The sequence below is a fragment of the Mus caroli genome, chromosome 3 (assembly GCF_900094665.2).
Source record: "Mus caroli chromosome 3, CAROLI_EIJ_v1.1, whole genome shotgun sequence".
Classification (NCBI taxonomy): Eukaryota; Metazoa; Chordata; class Mammalia; order Rodentia; family Muridae; genus Mus; species Mus caroli.
This window is the reverse complement of record NC_034572.1, coordinates 135,889,530-135,908,611: the sequence shown is the minus strand read 5'-3', so window position 1 is coordinate 135,908,611 and position 19,082 is coordinate 135,889,530. Positions and strand designations below refer to the sequence as shown.

General features: G+C 40.6%; 1 protein-coding gene across 1 annotated transcript; it reads right to left on the bottom strand.

Moving 5' to 3' along the window:
• Window positions 1-439: 439 nt before the first annotated feature.
• LOC110290791 (guanylate-binding protein 2) lies at window positions 440-18,332 on the bottom strand. Its single transcript, XM_029475563.1, has 11 exons — window positions 17,979-18,332; window positions 14,867-15,078; window positions 14,082-14,209; window positions 13,178-13,287; window positions 8,579-8,775; window positions 7,986-8,228; window positions 6,248-6,528; window positions 4,947-5,159; window positions 3,173-3,275; window positions 2,526-2,719; window positions 440-1,143 (listed from the first exon to the last, which is right to left on the bottom strand). The coding sequence occupies exons 2-11, from the start codon at window positions 15,054-15,056 to the stop codon at window positions 1,033-1,035; spliced, it is 1,770 nt and encodes a 589-aa protein (XP_029331423.1). The 5' UTR covers window positions 15,057-15,078; window positions 17,979-18,332; the 3' UTR covers window positions 440-1,032.
• Between the last annotated feature and the right edge of the window lie 750 nt (window positions 18,333-19,082).

Genomic DNA, 19,082 nt, shown 5'->3' with positions numbered 1-19,082 from the left:
GATGTGTTTTCCAGTTCTAAGTTGTCAACTCTCCTGTTGTGCTATTCATTCAGGAGCATCTTGAGGCCTGCATCTGATCTCACACAGAAACACACAGGATTCCTGATTCCTTAGCTGTAGATGCTGAGACATTTCTATGAGCACACATAGTGCCAACACCTTGAATTCAAACCTGTGTCAAGGGAACATTACGTGTATGGTTGTTATTTGGTGAGTTAATGTTTAATCAAAATGCATTGCCATAGCCCCGGGTTTGATATGAGCACCAGCTAAAAATGTACATACAAAAGGTATTTTTGTTTCTGTGTTTTCATGACGAGAATCATGACTTCAACATTATCCTTGGTTGCTGCCATTATTCTTATGAAATAGAATAGACACTTTAATATCCCAGAGTTAGGGACCCTGGATACGACCAAATGGCATAAAAATTAGTAACTTTTTAGTTTATTAGAACATTCTTTTATTTCCTTAGTGAACCACACATGATAATACACATTCAGAAACAATTACAGTGGGCTAATCATTTTTATTAACTTGTGCTCTTGCAAGACATCTGTCCTGAGTAATTTCAAGACATGTTGTCACAGTGGGGAGATAAAAGGGAAACCCGGGATGGGATTTAGGTTTTGAAAAACTGTAGAAAAATGTCAAAGTCCTCAGAGAAATGAAAGGGAATTCGTTTTGCAAGTTAGTTAAAAGGTGCCGGCTCTGTGATTACAGAAGCTATCTGTAGGAAAGAGGAACACTTAAGATTATACAGGAGAAACATATGGCTGGGCATGATGAAGGCCGAGAGTACCTGTAATACAGGTGACTGAACCTCTGCTCATACATGCATTCTGCACACAGAGGGACTTCCTCTGACAGTGCCCAGTGGTCAGACAGTGACCCCAAAATGGAGTCGCGTATTATTGATTTTGAGCTGAGGTGAATCGAGTTTCATAAGCAGTTGTTTCAAAGTCTGAAGGTGCTCAGTCAACATAGTGTGTGATGGAGAGAGCTTGGCAGAGAGGTGTGGGCCTTGGGCCTTCAGAGTATAGGGCACGTCCCAGATGATTTGTTTTGCTTCAGGGTATCAATCTCTTGAATAAGTTTTTTGCTCTCCTTCTCGAATCCTTCCTTAAGAAATTTTTCCTGTTCCTAAAACAGAAATGGAGGCTGAACTCAGATCACATTCCACATTCCCCAGTGTGTCACACTCTCCATTAGTAGTTACACTAAACCCTTGAGGATTTTGGTGTTTTTCTTGAAGCCTTTTCCACCTCTAACATCCTCTTCCTCTTTCTGTCTTTCTCTGCTGTCTGTCCCCCCCGCCCGCCCCCTCTTGTCTCCCACCAAAGCTTATAATTGGTTTCCTCTGCTCTCTCCAGCTTTAGAAATGTAGCCTGACAGTTCTAAAACACCAAGAGCCTACAACCCTCAGGTCAAGTTCTTATGTCATTTGACTCATGTAAAACATAGTTTTCTATAAAATCAGCACCAGCTTGTCTGTTCTTTTTTGCCTCATCTCTGAGCTGTGTGGTGCAGATTCTCAAACACATAAAAGAAGGTGATAAAGATGGGCTCAAACAAAATGAAAGGTTACTACCTGAATCAGATTCAGGGTAGGTGTTCAGTCAAGGGATTTAGTACATGCCCAACATGTTAGTGACAGAAATGGGTGACAGAAATATAATGAAGCAACTGGGGTCTGCAGTCCTCACAGGAAATTCTGGACCATCATGGAGACTCAGCACGGATGTAGAGGAATGCAAAGTGCTGCAATTCTGGTTCTTAACCCATGAACTTGTTAGATGGTTAGGGGTGCTTCTAGAGACAAGGTCATACTAGGTGTGGCAGAAATGAATTCTCTCTGAGTTCCATTCAGTAGCGAAAACAAGCTGTACATTGTATTACTTACCTCACATCTCCTGAAATTACAATGTCCCCATCTAGCATTCACACACACCAATAACAGTCTAGAATTATTAAATGGAAATAAGTAGAAGATACTTAGGCAATTCCTAGCCACTGTCTGTGGACAGCCTAATAAACGGTTTCATCCATGCATTAACAGCTCTTACTCACTGGACAGGGCTGGAGTTAAGCAATGATGGGATGTCAGAGTATCTGAACCATTTACTGTACTGCAGGAGTCTTCGTTGTGAAAGTCTTACTTCATAACCCAGGCTGACTATGAACTAGTCATCTTCCTGCCTCAGCCTGATGATCAACTTGCATTTTGGTTATCTCTCTTGATTTTTAGATTTGTTCATGATATTTTAAGTGATGAATGTTTTGCTTTAAATGTATGTAAGTGTACTACATATATGCAGTGTCCACAGAGGTGAGAGGAGGAGGTCCCATTCCCTGGAGCTAGAGTTATGGACTGTTGTAAACCACTGTGTGGATGCTGAGAACAAGACCTGAGTCCTCTGCAAGAGAGATAAATGCTCTTAACTACGAAGATGTTTTCCCAGCTCTCTGATACACTTATTTTTCATTGGGGCACAGGAATGCACTGAGATGATGTGGTATGTTACCTGAAGTTTAGCAGCTATGATGGCTTCCTGTTCTGCTAATGACTTTTCCTGTTCCTCTTTCATCTTCTCAGTCAGCTTCTTCACGTGCTCCTGGTAACTCTTTTCCTTCTGCTGCATCATCAGCTCGAACTCCTTCTGCTTCTTTTCTAACTCTCTGTTTGCAGCTTCAGCAGCTTCAGCCTTCGCACGTTCCTCTGAGGGGAAGCAAGGATTATAAAGATTACATTTTATGAGTTTCTTTTGATTTTTATCCCCTTTAAAAAATTCTCTTATCGGCTGTGTGTCCCCATGTGGGGGAATGCCAGGGCCAAAAAGCAGGAGTGGGTGGGTTGGTGAGCAGGGGGAGGGGGGAGGGGAGGATGTTTTTCAGAGGGGGGACCAGGAAAGGGAATAGCATCTGAAATGTAAATAAAGAAAATATCCAATAAATAAAAGAAAAAAATTCTCTTATCTTCATAAAATTTTTGTGGCAACTTTTTTTTTATAGAATAACCAACTAATAACAGATATCCATGTATGCCAGTTCATAGAAGAACACCATGAATGATGCTTGTAATTCTTCCCCACAACTGAGGACTCCATATGGACCAATATTGCTAAACATGTCAATAGCTTCCACCATCTGCAGTGGCTTCAGCAGCTCTCACCTTCTACCTCCTTTGCTGCCTCTGTGAGTGACTGATCCGTCTGTAGAAGTGTTTCAACAACATCTGCCTTGGAATCAAAGTACTTTTTCAGCATCGCTTCTGCCTAGTTGTATAGAATAAGTTGGAGACAAGGCAATGTGTCTGTTAATTGACATTGATGTTAATTGATTTCAATCATTAATTGAATTGCTATGTAGCAATCCAAATAGCGTCCTAAGTTTAATGAAGCTAGAATTGACTTAGAGACTACCCCCCCCCCATACAATCCTTTCCCAGACCTATCTTTTAGTATTTCCTAACTCTTTTTAGCTAGTTGGTATCTTTGATCTTTTCTCTTATCTTCTTCACGTATCTCATGTAACTATGAGTTGATCATGTCAGTTTTAGCTTCAAAAATGTAACATTAGCCTTTTGCTTATCTTCTGTTGCATCCACATCTCACAGCCATATACTTGCATCGGCTTAAACTACTGTGCCAGATCATTTATCTTGGAGTATCTATAATTTTGCCATGTCACTTTAAGAATGCTCCTATTACTCCAATGCTCAAAGATGACTATAGTTCATCCAAAAGAACATCAGACATTTTTCATTTTTCTCCAGGATGCTCCTTGTCTAGATCTTCTTTATGTCTTTCTAATCTTTATTTTGTGCATTACCTCCCAGAATATCAGGTCTCTTGCTAAATCTGAAATATGCATTCATTTACTTTTATGGACTATTTCTGTTGCTTGAAAGTTCCATCCCGTATATAGCCCGTAGTCTTTCTAACAGTTTTGAACAACTTGCTAATTTTTTCCTCATAATCTATCAAAACAGTAAATTACAGTATCTCTTTCAAATCTGGGATATCCATGGGATTAAATTCATGTGAAAGGTGTATAATCAGAAAACTCATGGTGCATCTTCAAAATCTTAAGAGAAGTTGGTGCACTATTCTGTTGTCCTTTTGTCCCTCCTTTTTGTTTCAGGGTATAAAGTTGAAGTAGAGCCTGACTCTCTTGCAGCTATCTTAAAGCATGGATACAGCCTGTAGATTGAGGTGCTGGACTAATGTTCTGGTGGAGAAGAGAGGAAGATGTCTGGGAACAATTAGGTTTGGTAGAGCCACCATAGAGGCACTGAGTTCTGACCTGACTTATTGACTAGAAGTAAAAGAAGAAATATCCAGCCATTTAAAATATATTGTTATTTGTAGATAATACAAAGGCAAACCTAATGTTAAACTCTATTACCACCACAGAGTAGTCTAGACCTGACAAATGCAGATAATGCTGTCTGGAGTTGCATTCAAGGTGTACTGCTCATTGGCTGTGAGTCTTGTGCTTCACTGTGCCAAAGTTTCTGTTTCCCTTTATAGACACACTAATAATAATGCATGAATTGTGTGGTGGTGGGAGAATTAAGAGACTCAATTTCTGAAACACAGGGAGAGCAATCTAAGTGCTAACTGATATTGCCACCATCATTACTTTTAATCATCTTGTCTCTTTCAACCCAAGAAGCTCTTGACACACTAGGCCAAATAAATCATTTTAGACAATTAGGTGACCAAATGGTTGAGTGAATGAATAAATTCCACACACATTTTTTAAGAGGTCCAGTTGTGTTTCCAAGGAGAAATCTGCTTTCTGTCTCATAGTTGGCTGTCTGCCTAGATGAATGCAAGACAAGAACACTCTATACCAACACCATTGTATCTTCCTCCTTCTCACTGGCATCTGGAAGAGATTCCTCACCAAGCCCTCAAAATGATACCAACTACTTTATTTACCTGGAGCCCCTTCCCAGGAGCCTGGTTATATTTTTTCTCTAGCTCTTGTCTCATTTGAAGGAAGAGGTAGTAACCTCCTGGTTTAGAAAATGTCCCTAATTTTACTTCTTCTTCCAGGGGTCCAAAAATATCCTCCAGCAAGTCTGAGCAACGAGCTGATGAGACATCCATATTCTTCTTAATAAAGGCATCTCGCTTGGCTACCAGCAGGTTCTGGGTAAGGACAAAAATCACAAGATGGTTGAGAGGTGAGAGATAACACAGCAGACTACTGGAGAAGGTCTAAATGGGGACAGGCTCTTCATTTTATCGGGAGAATCTCCCCAAGGAGTTGGGGTGCTGGCTATAGAATCTGACACTTCAAATTTGGTTCCTGAAGGGCTTTATCCCTGTTTTCCTGCTTCAGAGATATTCCCAGAGCACAGGTATCACTTCTCAGGAGAAAAGCCTTTATCTATTCAAGTCTTTAATTGAAGGAATATGTAGAGCTAGGCAGGCCTGTGTGGACTTCCTGAACTCAATTCTTTGAGGTTTCATGACCTTGTAATTAGTGAACTAAAGTTTCCTTGTCTATAAGGATAGAGTAACAACACCAGTCTCAAGAGGTCTCTTGTCAGACTGTGTGAGGAACTCTATAGAATTACCCAGAAAAGGGTAATGGGCTATGTAATGCCCTTTAATGTGGGAATATTCACCTGTATTTTCTCACCATTTAGCCAAGAAAATACTGAAGATTATGTAAAGAGCACGTTAGAGTTTGGAAAATATAACAAGAGAGCGATCTCTCCAAATGACATTAAGAAAATTCCTAAATGGAAGCTCTCTTATCTCCTTTAGATTAGAGAGCAGTCAATTTTCTCTTCACATTGATTATACTGTTTTATCAGAACCTCTGGATGAAATCACATGTCCTTTGTAAAATCCTGCCTTTGTAATCCAAAAAGCATTGCCACTGGTCAAACAACAAAACATCTTATGATTAGTTTCTCATTACCAGTGGGAAATGCAACAATGATATATTCCTTAAGAATACAAACTACATTAGGATGAATATGATTAAAAACACTCAAGGAATGAAAAATATATAATGAAAAAGCAAATAAATGATCCTTTGTAAATGCACTTGTGCAATTCCCTCAATGGCTAAGAACACAGCTCTCAGAAGTATCTAATATTTCAATAATTACTATAAATATGTGTGCATCATTGAGTGTCACTGCCTTGGAGACTAAGAAAAAATACTCATCCCTTAAATGGTGCCTGTCTTTCTTTGTCTTATGATTTCTGGGTACCACACCTACCCCTAATTCTGTCTGGAACTTTTGGTCTACATCCTTGAAAGAATTCTTCAGGAAGACCTCAATGGCTTCACTCTCAATTGGGCTGTGCAGGTCCAGCAGCTCCTGGAGGGTTTCTGTGGGCATGTGGATCTTCTGATCCATCTGTTCTTCATAGTGGGTGATGGCCTTTTGCACTGCAGCTGAGTTCTCTATCTGGGCCAAAGTCAGCACAGCATTCTCCATGCAGGGGAGAGACCCGCTGCTGATGGCACCAACATAGGTCTGCACCAGGCTCTTTAGACCTACAAAAGTCAAAGTTAAGAAAATGGCTGTCAGTTAGTAGACTGATCACAGCGTTTAGAAGTGTTTAGAAGTCTCTAAGAAAAAGCAGCAATATCATAGTTTATTAACCATGAAGTCCAGAGGATATAAAATGTACCCCTCTGCTTTGGGCTTCCTTAATTTGTTCGAAAGATAGATGTTGGATTCTGTGGCTTCTAATACTGGGCAAGGAGAGCTGTGATGTTAAATCCAGTTCCTTTACTAACCCTCCTTCCCCTTTCCCCATTTCCTTTCTTTCCTTGAATTCATTTGTCCTTTCATTCTTAATCAATTAAAAAAAGCAAAAATGAAAAAAATGAGAGGTTTGTCACTTCTGCTGACTTCATTGTTGTGGTTTTTTTTTTTTTTAAATGCTGATGCCTTCTTCTCCTATCTCTGGCTATATAATGACAGACCAACCCAGATACTCTCCCACTAACTGTACATTGATGAGGGGGATCAGCTAAGTTTTCTCAGAGCTTTGCTGACAGACTAAAAACATCACACTCCAGGTATGTGCCCTGTCCTTTGGAGAACCATAACATGTTATATGCAGAACACTCAAGAGAGCTAGTCATATAGACTAGAAAGCTTTACATCCCTGCCTGCCAAAATCTCCATAGATCTTTGAACCCATGGTGATGTCCTTAAATCATATCCCTGTCCTTTCAGGACACCATCCTTCCACACTTCTTCAGTGGGGCACTCTCTCTCATCCACTCTCTTCTTTCAGTCAACTGACTCTCATTTTCTTGAAGTTGCAAAGTTGTGATTTATTCTGTTTCTTCTTCTGTTATGTTACCCTCTGTCCTTCTGGATGACTCTTACCCATTTTCATCTACTCCTTACCCATCAGCTTAAAGAACAGCATGTTCTCTGCCCCTAGCAACTTAAGTTCCACTGGCCTAAACACCTGACTCTCAAGTAACAGCTCCTTATTTTTATTAATTATGTGAATTGTTATATATCACTGTGAATTTGGGGGTTTGTTTGTTTGTTGCCTTGGAAATATTGTGTTGGAAGGATGATGGAAAGCACATCTGTTCACCTCTCATTATACTCAATAATTGGCTCTTTAAAGTCATTACTAAACATTTTGTTTGTACATGAAAGTTTTAGCCCTTAGTGGCAAACTCCATAAATATGGTATTTTCACTTTTCCTGACTTTTATTAATCCTTTTTATACATGGGAACAATGAGAAGGCTTTTAGGATTGAATTAGGTTCTAGCCATTTTCTCTTTTTCCCTTTTGCTATTATAGACATGAGATGGTGAGAAATGGCTTTAATTGCCCAGTAAATTCTACCATGTGATACATGCACTACATTTTCAATGGCATCAACTAATGATGTTTAGTCTAGTTGAAGTGGCTCCCTGAGTATCCTCTATAGTGAGAAAGAAGGGAAGTCAAGGTGAGAAGTAAAAAGAATGACTTACGTGGCCCGTTGACTATGATGCCACCAGACAGAGTCTTGACAGAAGAGTAGCTCAAGATGTATGAGGTGAATTCTGCAACTTGTTCTACAAATTCACGACACAGCTCCTCCTCCCGCAGAGTCTCCAGTTTGCTAAGTTGCTTCTTCTGAGCAGGCCTGTCAAAGATGAAGCACTTCCTCTTTGGAAAGAATTTCCTGATGCACAGTCGAGGCTCATTAAAGCTTTTAGTTTTCTTATCAGCTCCTGCAAGAATTAGAATTAGATGCAATAAACTTCCAATGAATTATTGCTATATATGACTCTTCTACTTCCGTAACTTTCGCAAAGCCTAGGTAAGCCGTAAAAAAGCTAATGAAGAACGAGCAATACAAAAACTTAAAGTAATGGGAAAGAAAACACCCTTTCTCTAAGAAGATGTAGCTTGTGAAATTTCAAATGGAGTCCAAGTGATTCTGCTAAGCTGTGTTTTCATTTCCTATAACACCAGTTAGGATAACACTGCTACAAACTCAAGACTTTTGCCAACTGGGAAGAGATGACATTTATGAAATTGTTTTCCGCTCATTTCAGAACATTTCACCAAGTCCAGGTACCTTTTTTCAGGGTCAGTGAATGTTCCAGGTACTCATCAGAAGTGATGGGTTTTCCGTTAACCTCCAGCTCGAGGGAGAAATCTCTCAGAGTCCACACAAAGGTTGGAAAGAAGCCCACAAAGTTAGCGGAATCATCTATCCCACTCTGATCAGGTGATGACTTTGACTTGATGAGATCAGTCAGCTCTGTCACATAGCTGGCATGCGAAGTTAAGAAAACTAGAAAAACATGTTTATCATTTTATGATAAATATTCTACCAGTGCTTCCCCAAATCAATGTGTTTTTCTTGTTTGTTTGTTTGTTTAGCTGTGTTGGTCAGTTTTTGTCAATTTCACATAACTACAGACACTTGGGAAGAGTGATTAAATTCCTTAATTGAGAAGTAACCTCTAGCAAGGACTGTGGACATGTCTGTGGAGACATTTTCTCAACTACTGATTGATGCAGGAAGGCCCAGCCCACAATATGTGGTGCCATCCCTATGCAGGTAGTTCCAGGCTGTATAAGAAAAGTAGCCTAGCAAGTACATGAAGCAAGAAGAAATCCTTCAAGATCTTTGCTCTGGCCTCTACATCTTGGTTTGTGCATTATCCTTGATGATAGACTGTAGCGTGTAAACCCTTTCATCTCCAAGCTGTTTTGGACCATAATGTTCATCACAGAAATAGAAAACAAACTAGGACATTAGCTTATTCATTCACAGGATTCAATCATTCACCAACATCTATTGAGTCTCTACTATAAATCAGGCAATCCCAGGGAATACATTTTTAAATTAATGAATGAATGCTACCATCATAGAGTTTATGGTGTAACAGATAAAAACAGAAACAAAAACAATAAGTAAATTATTTCAAAATCTCAGATATTTACTACCATCTTCTTGTAGCAAAATGCCTTAGCCTAAAGGCTAAAGAATAAATGTATGTGTCTAGTTACTACGAGATCTTCATGTGCCTTGTGCAGTACTTGTTAGCAGAAATGTAAAAGAATTAGAGGATCCATCCCTGAAAGCCCCAGTGGAGACGCTGGAGAGATGGGTCAGTGGGTAGGAGCAGTTCATGTTCTTGCAGAGGACCTGAGTTCAGTCCCCAGTACCCATGTCCAAAGCCTGCAATTTGGGGAAATTAAAGTTTCAGGAAATGTGATCCTTCTAGTTTCAGGAAGCAGCTCATATGCATCAACACACACATGTTGGGGTCCAGGATGTGCCTCACATACCACACGAACGCTGATCTCAGTCAGACCAGGATAGTTTATAGAGCATACACCCCAGGACTGGTTGGCCAGGAACTGAATCATGACATTGAATTCAGGTTCTAAAGGGTTTTTAAGACAAAAATCTACAAACATCTGTGTCAAGTTATTTCACCAATCAAGATTTCAGGAAAGGAGGATTGCCTTAGGGACATGTCTTTGCTGTATACTTATCCTCCTCCCATTGGTTGGGTTATTCAGCTGTGGCAGTGTGGGGCAGTAAGTTGTGCACATACAGCCTGGTCCCTGGACGAGCACAGGCCTTGAACCCTGGTGACCCTAAGGTACAGCAGGTGTTCTGCCACGCCTCCAGGGCCCCTGGCTCCTGTCACAGCTACAGCCACCCATAGGCCCCCTCCCCCACAGAGAGTTGTGTGGCCATTAGTCACATAGGCAATGTCCCAAACTCCTGGTATTCTGTCTGGACTCCATCCCCACAGTTACCTGGCAAAAGCCAGGTATGCTCCTCCCCACAGTTACCTGGCAACAGGCAGGTAGCTCCTGACCACTATAATAGGGGCTGCTTGCTTCTTCCTCCCTCTCTTACACTCTTGCTCTTACTTTCTTACTCTCACCTCTTGCCGTCCTGCTCCCCCCAAAATCCCCCCTCTCTCCACATGGCCATGTCCAGCCTCTGCTTCTCTACTCTTTTCCCTCTCTCTGCCTTTCTACAATAAACACCTTAAAACCATGAACTGCCTCTTCTCATCGGGACCCACACTGCTGGAGCAATGGAGCAGGTCCTCCTCCAAAGAGCTGCATGTCTAACCTCCTGCAGGAGCCCTCCCTGTGTTCCCAGCCATGGCTTCCACCATCCTAAGCCAAGCCACCGATGAGCAAGCCAAGGACTCTTATCCCACAATAACCAGCTGGAGCCCTCTTCCTTCCCTTCATCCCCAGGCCAGAGTCTGGCTGCTGATCCCCCACTCTCTTCTCAGGTCTTCTGAAATATAAAACTGCATGAGAGCATGAGAACTTGTCTACCTTGGCCTCTGTGCACTCCTGGGGACCCTGAGCCAATTCTGGCAGGTTCCACAGGGACCCCAGTCTGCTCCTTCCCCAGAGCAGGAGGGGAGGGTCCTGCATGCCCACCCACCAGGGCCATGGGGTTGAGCACAGTCAAAACGTTCCGTGTCTACCTCCATGAGTGGCTCGAGCCCTGTGGTTAGATAGACACAGGACCCCATTTTTGACTCACATGGTAGGGGACTTGCCTTGTCAAATATTCATGTCTTAATTTGTCTACCAGGATGAGACTTGTTTCATCTTTATGTCTTAACTTGCCAACCAAGATGTGTTAGCCATGTACTGGTCTCTTTCTGCCAAGTAGGATGTCAGGTCCCTGGGAGGTCTTGGGAACTTATTCACTAGACCACTACTCAAAATGTAAGTCTTATTCTAAGTAGTTTCTTATATTGGTGCAGGTGTCTGTCTTATGTTGGCGTCCATTCCAGGGGCAGCTTATAAAGACAAATACTATACAATCTTATACATAGGTCAGCAAGTGTTGGTTGTTGTTTCAGGTCCAAGATTATTGTGGGTAATTATACAAAGCAGTCCTACTGTCGTCTATCATAATTGGTTTCCAAGGGCACAGAACATAACAGAATATCTAGTTAACCTTGGCATTCAAAAGTTTCCTAGTAACAGCAGAAACATATGAAAAAGTTTTCTTATAGTAGACTATCTAGATAACAGTTACCTAGGCCTTAACAACACAATTAATAGTAATGAAATGAAATATCTGAGACTTCTGTTTGGGTAACATTCTTCCAGATAGTAGTCAGAATTTCTGTGATAGAATGAGTGTGTATGTAACACGTGTATGAACTCCACTGCATAGGGTAAAATCACTAAGGAAATAAGTGGCAGAATATATAAGTTTGAAGGCTAAAGTAAGAAGTTTTAAGATTTTTTTCTACTAAGCAGGAAGCCAGCAGTGTATTTTGAGAGTAGAGAAGATAGATATGGCAGTATTTCAAAAAGTCACCCTACTGGAATTCCATCCAACAGGTGAGACTCTCCGGGAAGAGCATTAGACCTAGAAACAATGAGCAAGGTAGTGAGACTGGGCTATAGGGAAACAGCTCTGCTGATAAGAGTTTTAAACATATGTGAGAGAATCCTTTCTAGGATATGAAGGAAAGGATCAAGATGAAGTATTAAGCAGAGGAACTTTGTGGGACATGTGGGAATGTGCCATAATGGGAAAAGTTGGGGAATTGTTTTTGTAAATTTTGAGATGAAATCATCTCTTAAAGATCTATATGAATATGAAAAAATTGAATTCTCTCACAGTTTTAAAGGGAAATTTGATAGTGACTGAAATATAAAGTGCACAGAAACCCATCAGACAGAATAATATTGCCCAGGGATTAGGAGGAAAGAATGAAGAAAAGTGCAGGAAGCGATGAGCTGTGACATTCAGAGTCCTCAAAGGCAATGGACCAGTTAGCCAGAGAGGGAAGTGGAATATTAGTAAATGATGAAGTTCTAGATCAAGAAGCAAGTGGTTCTGAAAAGAATTGATGTTTGAAATGTGGCTGAGGGATCAGATAATCTGACTTCTGATTGAGCATAGTATCCATAGTATCCATAGAAGGCAGTATGATACCTGAGGTTAAGTTCATGGATATGAATGGCATTGATAGTGACTTAGGGTTGGTAATTGGGAAGGGAGAGGAAGGAATGATATGAGGAGGAAGAACCAGGAGAGAATAGTGAAAGTCAGTGTCTACTGGCTAACAGTCTCCAAACAGCAAGACATAAAATCTTCAGCAAGGAAGACTTTTTGGGCTAGGCCTAGGGGTTTGATAAAAGGAGGTGGTGTGGTTTGAGGGTACTGGCTTCAAAGGACACCATGTTTCTGATGGCAGAGGATGAAAAAGTGACTAAGCTGTAGATTGCAGAAACATTAATAACTGACACTGGAGGTACAGCTAAAGAGTAATCTCCAGCTCAGACCCCTTGATGAGTTTGCAAGATAAATATTACCTATAGCATTCAGTGGGCAGTCAGGATGCTACTAACATTTAGAGATAATGATAACACTGACTATTGAGAACATGGGTTCTGAATCATGTTGAAGATTTGGACAAATGCAGGATACCGAGCCAGATAGGGATGCTCTCAGCAGTGTACCACTCTTTCTAAGGCAATATATGATGTAAGATGTTTGAATTTGTAGTGAAAAGTGAGGCAAACTCACATGAGGAGAATCAGGGATTTGTTAATGAGAGACTTGAAAATATTAAGGTCCTTGTCTGCCTATCTAACTGATGTCATATTGATGCTGTTGTTTCTAGGTTTAGGACGATGCTAGAGAACACCAAAAGGATACTGCAGCTGGTCCATGGCCTGCTGGTTGATGGTTCCTATGCTGTTGTAGATGAAAGTGCTGCTGAGGAGGACGGCCAAGGCAAAGATCCAGCAGTCATTCTGGTTGTCACCCTACAGGTCAGTGAGTGAAGAAGAGCGACTAAGAGACTGTCCATCAAATGGCCTTTATCTGTCCCCCCATCAGCTATGACATCAAAGGTAAGTCATTTCTTCTACATAATAAATTTGTACCTGTACAATGATTTTATGAATCTTAAATTTATGTTGTATAATTCAAATACAACAATGTACATCCATGTATATGAGAGTATGAAGGACATTCACACTTACAAGTCATAATATTGGTCAGTTACAAAAATCTAAACTGGCATGCTGGGCTTCACTCACAGAACATGTTATGTATGGTAAGGGCCATTTTAGCACTAGTGACAGTAAGGTCTTTCAATAGGAGTTTTCTTTGTCTCAGATAGTAACTCATGATTCTCCATAAACAATGATATTGTTGAAGATCTTGCACTGTCATTCTCTTACTGACAGTCCTTTGTGGAAATGACTATTTTTAAAAAACATATTTTATTAATTCTTTGATAATTTGCAACACTGTACTTGCATCATGGTCCCACACTGAATAGTTGGCCATGTTTATAACACATATAGGCAAGTTCAAGTTGTCATTACAATCTCAACCAAAACATTCTACTTTGATTTGACAGAAGAATGAGTCAAATATTGTTAGCTATCATTTAAAGGCTGATCCGCTATTCTCAGCTCTTAGACAAACTTGAAGAATAGTACATACATCTAAAATTTCAGAAGCATAAATGCAGGAATGGGGTGTGTACTGCAAGGTGAACTCTTGACAAGTTACAAGTAGCATCTGAAAGATTTGTATTTTTATTTTTTACCTTCTCAACATCTTCAAGGCCCTCAGTGTCAAGCAGAACCAGGGTTTGCCCTGCCTTCTTGGGGTGAGGCACACACCACATCCAGATGCCCTTGGTGTGAGACTGCACAGTGGAGCCCAGGGAGAAGCCTGCAAAGCAGAATGGGCATGGGATGGGCAGGGCAGTCAATGAAGGTGCTTCATGATATTGAGTTGAAAAATAACATAGTTACATTTGAAAAAGAAAACGACTTCAAGTATTGATTGAACTCCTAGCCTAGAAATAGGGGATTTGTAATATCTAATATTGATCAATATATTCATTTCTTAGAGCTAGATACTTGTTTCTCCTATGTTGACAGTCTAGAAAATGTTTTATAATTCATTCCTAAGGAAGTTAGCCAGGTGGTGGTGACCCACACCTTTAATCCCTGCGTTTGGGAGGCAGAGGCAGGCAGATCTCTGAGTTCAAGGCCTGACTATCTATAGAGCAAGTTCCAGGACAGCCTGGACTATGGAGAAACCTAGTCTATAAAATAAAATTAAAAAAAAAAAGAAGTTAACTTTCTCAATGTATTAGTTCTTTCTCTAAACCACACCTACTATACCTTTCAGTTGGAAAGCAAAGGTACTGTTTAAAGACCCAATGGGTAAGGATGACTCAACAGCAAGAAGTTCCACTGGTGGTAGGCAGTATCCTTCCCTAGTCCTCCTCTCTCTGACACTCTTTCCTCACATCTGCTTTCAGGATGCTGGTGACATGAGTGAACAGAAGGAACCAAGCACAGATTTGTTGGTGGCACTCACCTGTCCTCTTCCCAGCCAGCTTGTTCATCAGGTAGGATTTGCCTGTGCGGTAGAGGCCCACGATTGCCACCACCACCACAGGCTGTGTAATGGCAGAGAGGATCCTCAGAGCCTCCTGGTTGATCACTAGTTGAGCTTCAGTGTTCTCAATGAGGCACATGGGTTCCGACATGTGGATCTCTGAGGCCATGTCCAGGGTGGTTTCTTTTTGTCTCTAAGAAGAAGATAAATTGGACTGCAATTTCTAGTCAGTTAGATGAAGTAAATATTATGTACTAAAATTTTCCTTCTCTGAAATGTACACTTCTAAGAGTTTTGGAGCCCTGCATGGCTGTCCTATAGATTGTTTTACTATTTCTATTTAAATACAACTAATTTGAAGTTCATTGAGGACCAGAAAAGTTAATGTACTGGGTTCAAAAGGTGACATATACTATTTCCCCAGCTTTGTCCAATCTCAGAACCCTCCATATCCTGAGTGTAGTGGCTGACTGGGTTTGCAGCATTTATACAACAGCCCTAATGAGGCTGCATGCCTTATACTTCCTCTGCTTCTTAACGCCCCTTTTCTGCTTCCTGATCTAATGCAGGATCCCTGCTTTATCCTCACATCTCTTCAGCTTCTTCTCATCTTCAGTAGCTCCTCAATCTTCCTTTATCCTCCCTTCCTTTATGGCTTAGAGGAGTATATAGCAGTTACCTTGTAGAGTACCCTTCAGTTAGATAATTTTTTAGTTTTTTTCCTTAATGTTAACTTGACTAGTATATACAAGGTAAGAAGGTCATAGAATTGTTACTTTGCAATCATCACTGATCAAATCAAAGGATGGATGGTGTGAACATGACTTGCTCTGATAGTACTCTTTTGAATACAGTCTCTTGATTAAGGGGCTACCTGCCAAGAACTATTTACTATTTTGTAATCAAAATTACCACTTGAACAGCAAATAAATACTTAGAAAAAAATGTCTAGGGTTTAATCAGCAGAGAAATACAAGTGAAAAATGCATTGAGGTTCCATCTCACCCCACTGAGAATAATCCTGCACTAAGAAAACAATAACAAGTGCTTCTAAGGGTGTAGAAATGAAAGAGTTATGAATTGCAGCTAAGAATGTTAACTGCTGGCTGGGCGGTGGTGGCCCACGCCTTTAATCCCAGCACTTGGGAGGCAGAGGCAGGCAGAATTCTGAGTTCGAGGCCAGCCTGGTCTACAAAGTGAGTTCCAGGACAGCCAGGGCTATACAGAGAAACCCTGTTCCGAAAAACCAAAACAAACAAACAAACAAACAAACAAACAAAAGAATGTTAACTGCTGTGGCTACAGGATGGAGGTTCCTCAAAAACAACAAGAACTACCAAATGACCAAATACTGCTTCTGTGTGTGTGTGTGTGTGTGTGTGTGTGTGTGTGTGTATGTAGATATAGGTGTATATACATATAGTATTGTGATACATATAGTATTGTGTAGGTACAGATGTGTGTGTGTATATAATACATATGTATATATAGATATATATATGTATAAATATAGATGTGTATATCTGTGTATGAATATATATATATGTATATATATGTGTATATATATATATATATTTAAAGCAGCCTTTAGAAAGACACTCAGCACATACAACTTCACTATACTTCATGTAGTTTCATCATTACTTTCAGCATCTATTAACAATTCAAGTTTATAAATTAACCACTTTAGCATTTGCTTACAGAGGACTGTCTACTCTTATCATACTGCATATTTATTAATGGGGGCTCAACAGCAAGTAGAAGTATTGTTCCTACTTGCATTCATTCATTCATTCATTCATTCAGTTGCATCAGTATGGACTGCTAAGTACTTATTATTTCATTCCTTGTAACTTAGGACTTTGTGACCATTCCTTAGTTTGTTGCCTGGCTTGTTCCCTGTGTTCACTGAGGCTCCCTCAGCTGGATCCCGTGCTTGGCTGGTAGACTTCCATGACATTCCCAGTGCTGTGGTACTCTCTACCAGCACACAGTCTTCCAGACACAGCTCATATTTTTCCTATGTTACCCTAGAGTTGAGAATTCCTCCCAAAGGTTTGGTTTCTTTCAGTGCACAGTGGTATTTATGCCACAAATATCACATGGAGTATATGCATTGCTTTAAGGTGAACCAGTATCTTCTGGAACATGATATAGTCTTTGAACTCATAAAGTCACAGCAGCTGTGGCTGCCTATAGAAAACCTGCATAAAGGCGGGTGGTTAGTGGCACATGCCTTCAGTCCAGCACTTGGGAAGCAAAGGCACATGGATCTCTGAGTTTGAGGACAGCCAGGTTTACACAGTGAGTTTCAGGACAGCCAGGGCTACACAGACACACTATTTTGAAAACAAAACAAAAGAAAAAAGAAAACATGCATAAAATCCAGCAATCAAAATTCTACCATAGATTGGTGAGAGTACCGGGAAGCCCAGAGCATAACTGAGATGATAATGGCAGTTAATGGCTGCTACAGACTCCAGGGTTGGTTTTCTTCAGTAAATGGCCCCTGTTAAGTTACCGGAATTCCACTAGGTGGCCTTATGCCCACGTTTCAATGAGCTGCAGTGACTTGATTAAATAAGGACATGAAACTGAGTGAGGGATGGGTGGTAGAAGATGGAGGAAAGAGTAGGGAATATACACACAATCAAAAACACATGACATATATGATGTTCTCAAGGAATAAATAACGTGTGTGTATTCAAAATAGTATACACAAAGATATTGTAGCTCAATAGATTTTCAGTGGGGGAACTGTCTCTTTTTATGAATTCCAAGCAGCCTAACTTATTTAGGTAGACACTGGCAACAAGTTCAGGAATTTTGTCTGAGTATCATTAAATAGTAAGAATGATCTAAAATGGTACCGAGAAAGCAATATGAACCTCAAAACATTTATGCTCTCAGTGTGAAGTCTTCTTTCCCAGAGTTTAATTAATTTGCCCTAGTAGGGACAGGGACATCTAGGGTAAAGTCTGCCTCTGTCACCTAGCCCTGGGCCACACACATCTGTGCTGGTTTCAGCCTCCTCTTGTTAGGGTAAACCAGCAGTCTGGTAAACAGTTTTCCACCCCTGCCTCTGTCTTACCTGAAGAGAAATCCTTTAGAGAAGAATCAGCCTTTCAATGCAGGTCAGCTTTGCCTCTGAGTCTGGCTGCAGAGTGCTCTGTCCTCTCTCACAGGCACTGTGACATAGACCCAGTAGAAACCAGGGAAGTTCCAGATTTTTGCCAGAGAACTTGTGAGGAGATCGCTCTTAATTTATGTTTAAGACAGTGAAAGTGAAACTAAAAGAGTTCCTAACTGGGGTGGGGGTGGAGGGATGACTCAACCAGCCCAGCAGGAGTGAGGGGTCTGCTCTTGGGAGGAGGGTCTCAGGACTTCTCAGGTAGAGATTGATAAATGGTGCCATTTCTTGTGGGTGTTTCAAAATGCAGGGTGAAAAGGGTGTGGTTTTGAAATCATTCTCTTATGTTTCAGTCCTTTTTTGTCCATTAGTGTTTGTTTTGTGAAGTTGCCAGCCCCACTGTGTTACACAAAGTTAGCAAGCAATTGTGCAATTCAGAAGTGGACATGAATCGTTTAAAAATCATTTCTCTGTACTGTGAAAGAATAAAAATAGAACGAAAAAGGTGAGAATTTGGAGGGACAAGGAGAGAGAAAGGAAGAAGAAAGAGAAGGGGGAGGCAAAGAGAGGGAAGGAGGGAGGAAGAAAAATCACTGAAAGTGAAAGTGAATCTGAGTTCCTTTAAACATGTCAAATGCTGGGAAATCAGCTAGCTTGTTTGTTAGTTTGTTCATTTGTCTTTTTGACTAGAATAATCGCTATTAACATTATGTACAATCCCACAACAATTTTAGCACCACTTAAATATTTTCAATCATGTAGAATTTAAGAGTAAACAAAAGAGATTTCTTTTTTCTTTTTTTTTTTTTTTGTTTTTTTGTTTTTCTGGTTTTTTTTTTTTGTTTGTTTGTTTTGTTTCTAAGCTTAAAGGGGTGGAGTTTCCAGTCATTTGTAGTATGTTTCCTTAGAAACAAGTGAGTCAGAGTCCTGACCCTAAACCACTGAGTGTAAATAACATCTCTCAGAGGCTGAGGGAAGCCACTGTCAAAACTGAGACAGACATCTGTGAGTCTCTGAGCTAAAGCTGGGAATGACCATGGAGTTGACAAGCCACTGGTACTGTGG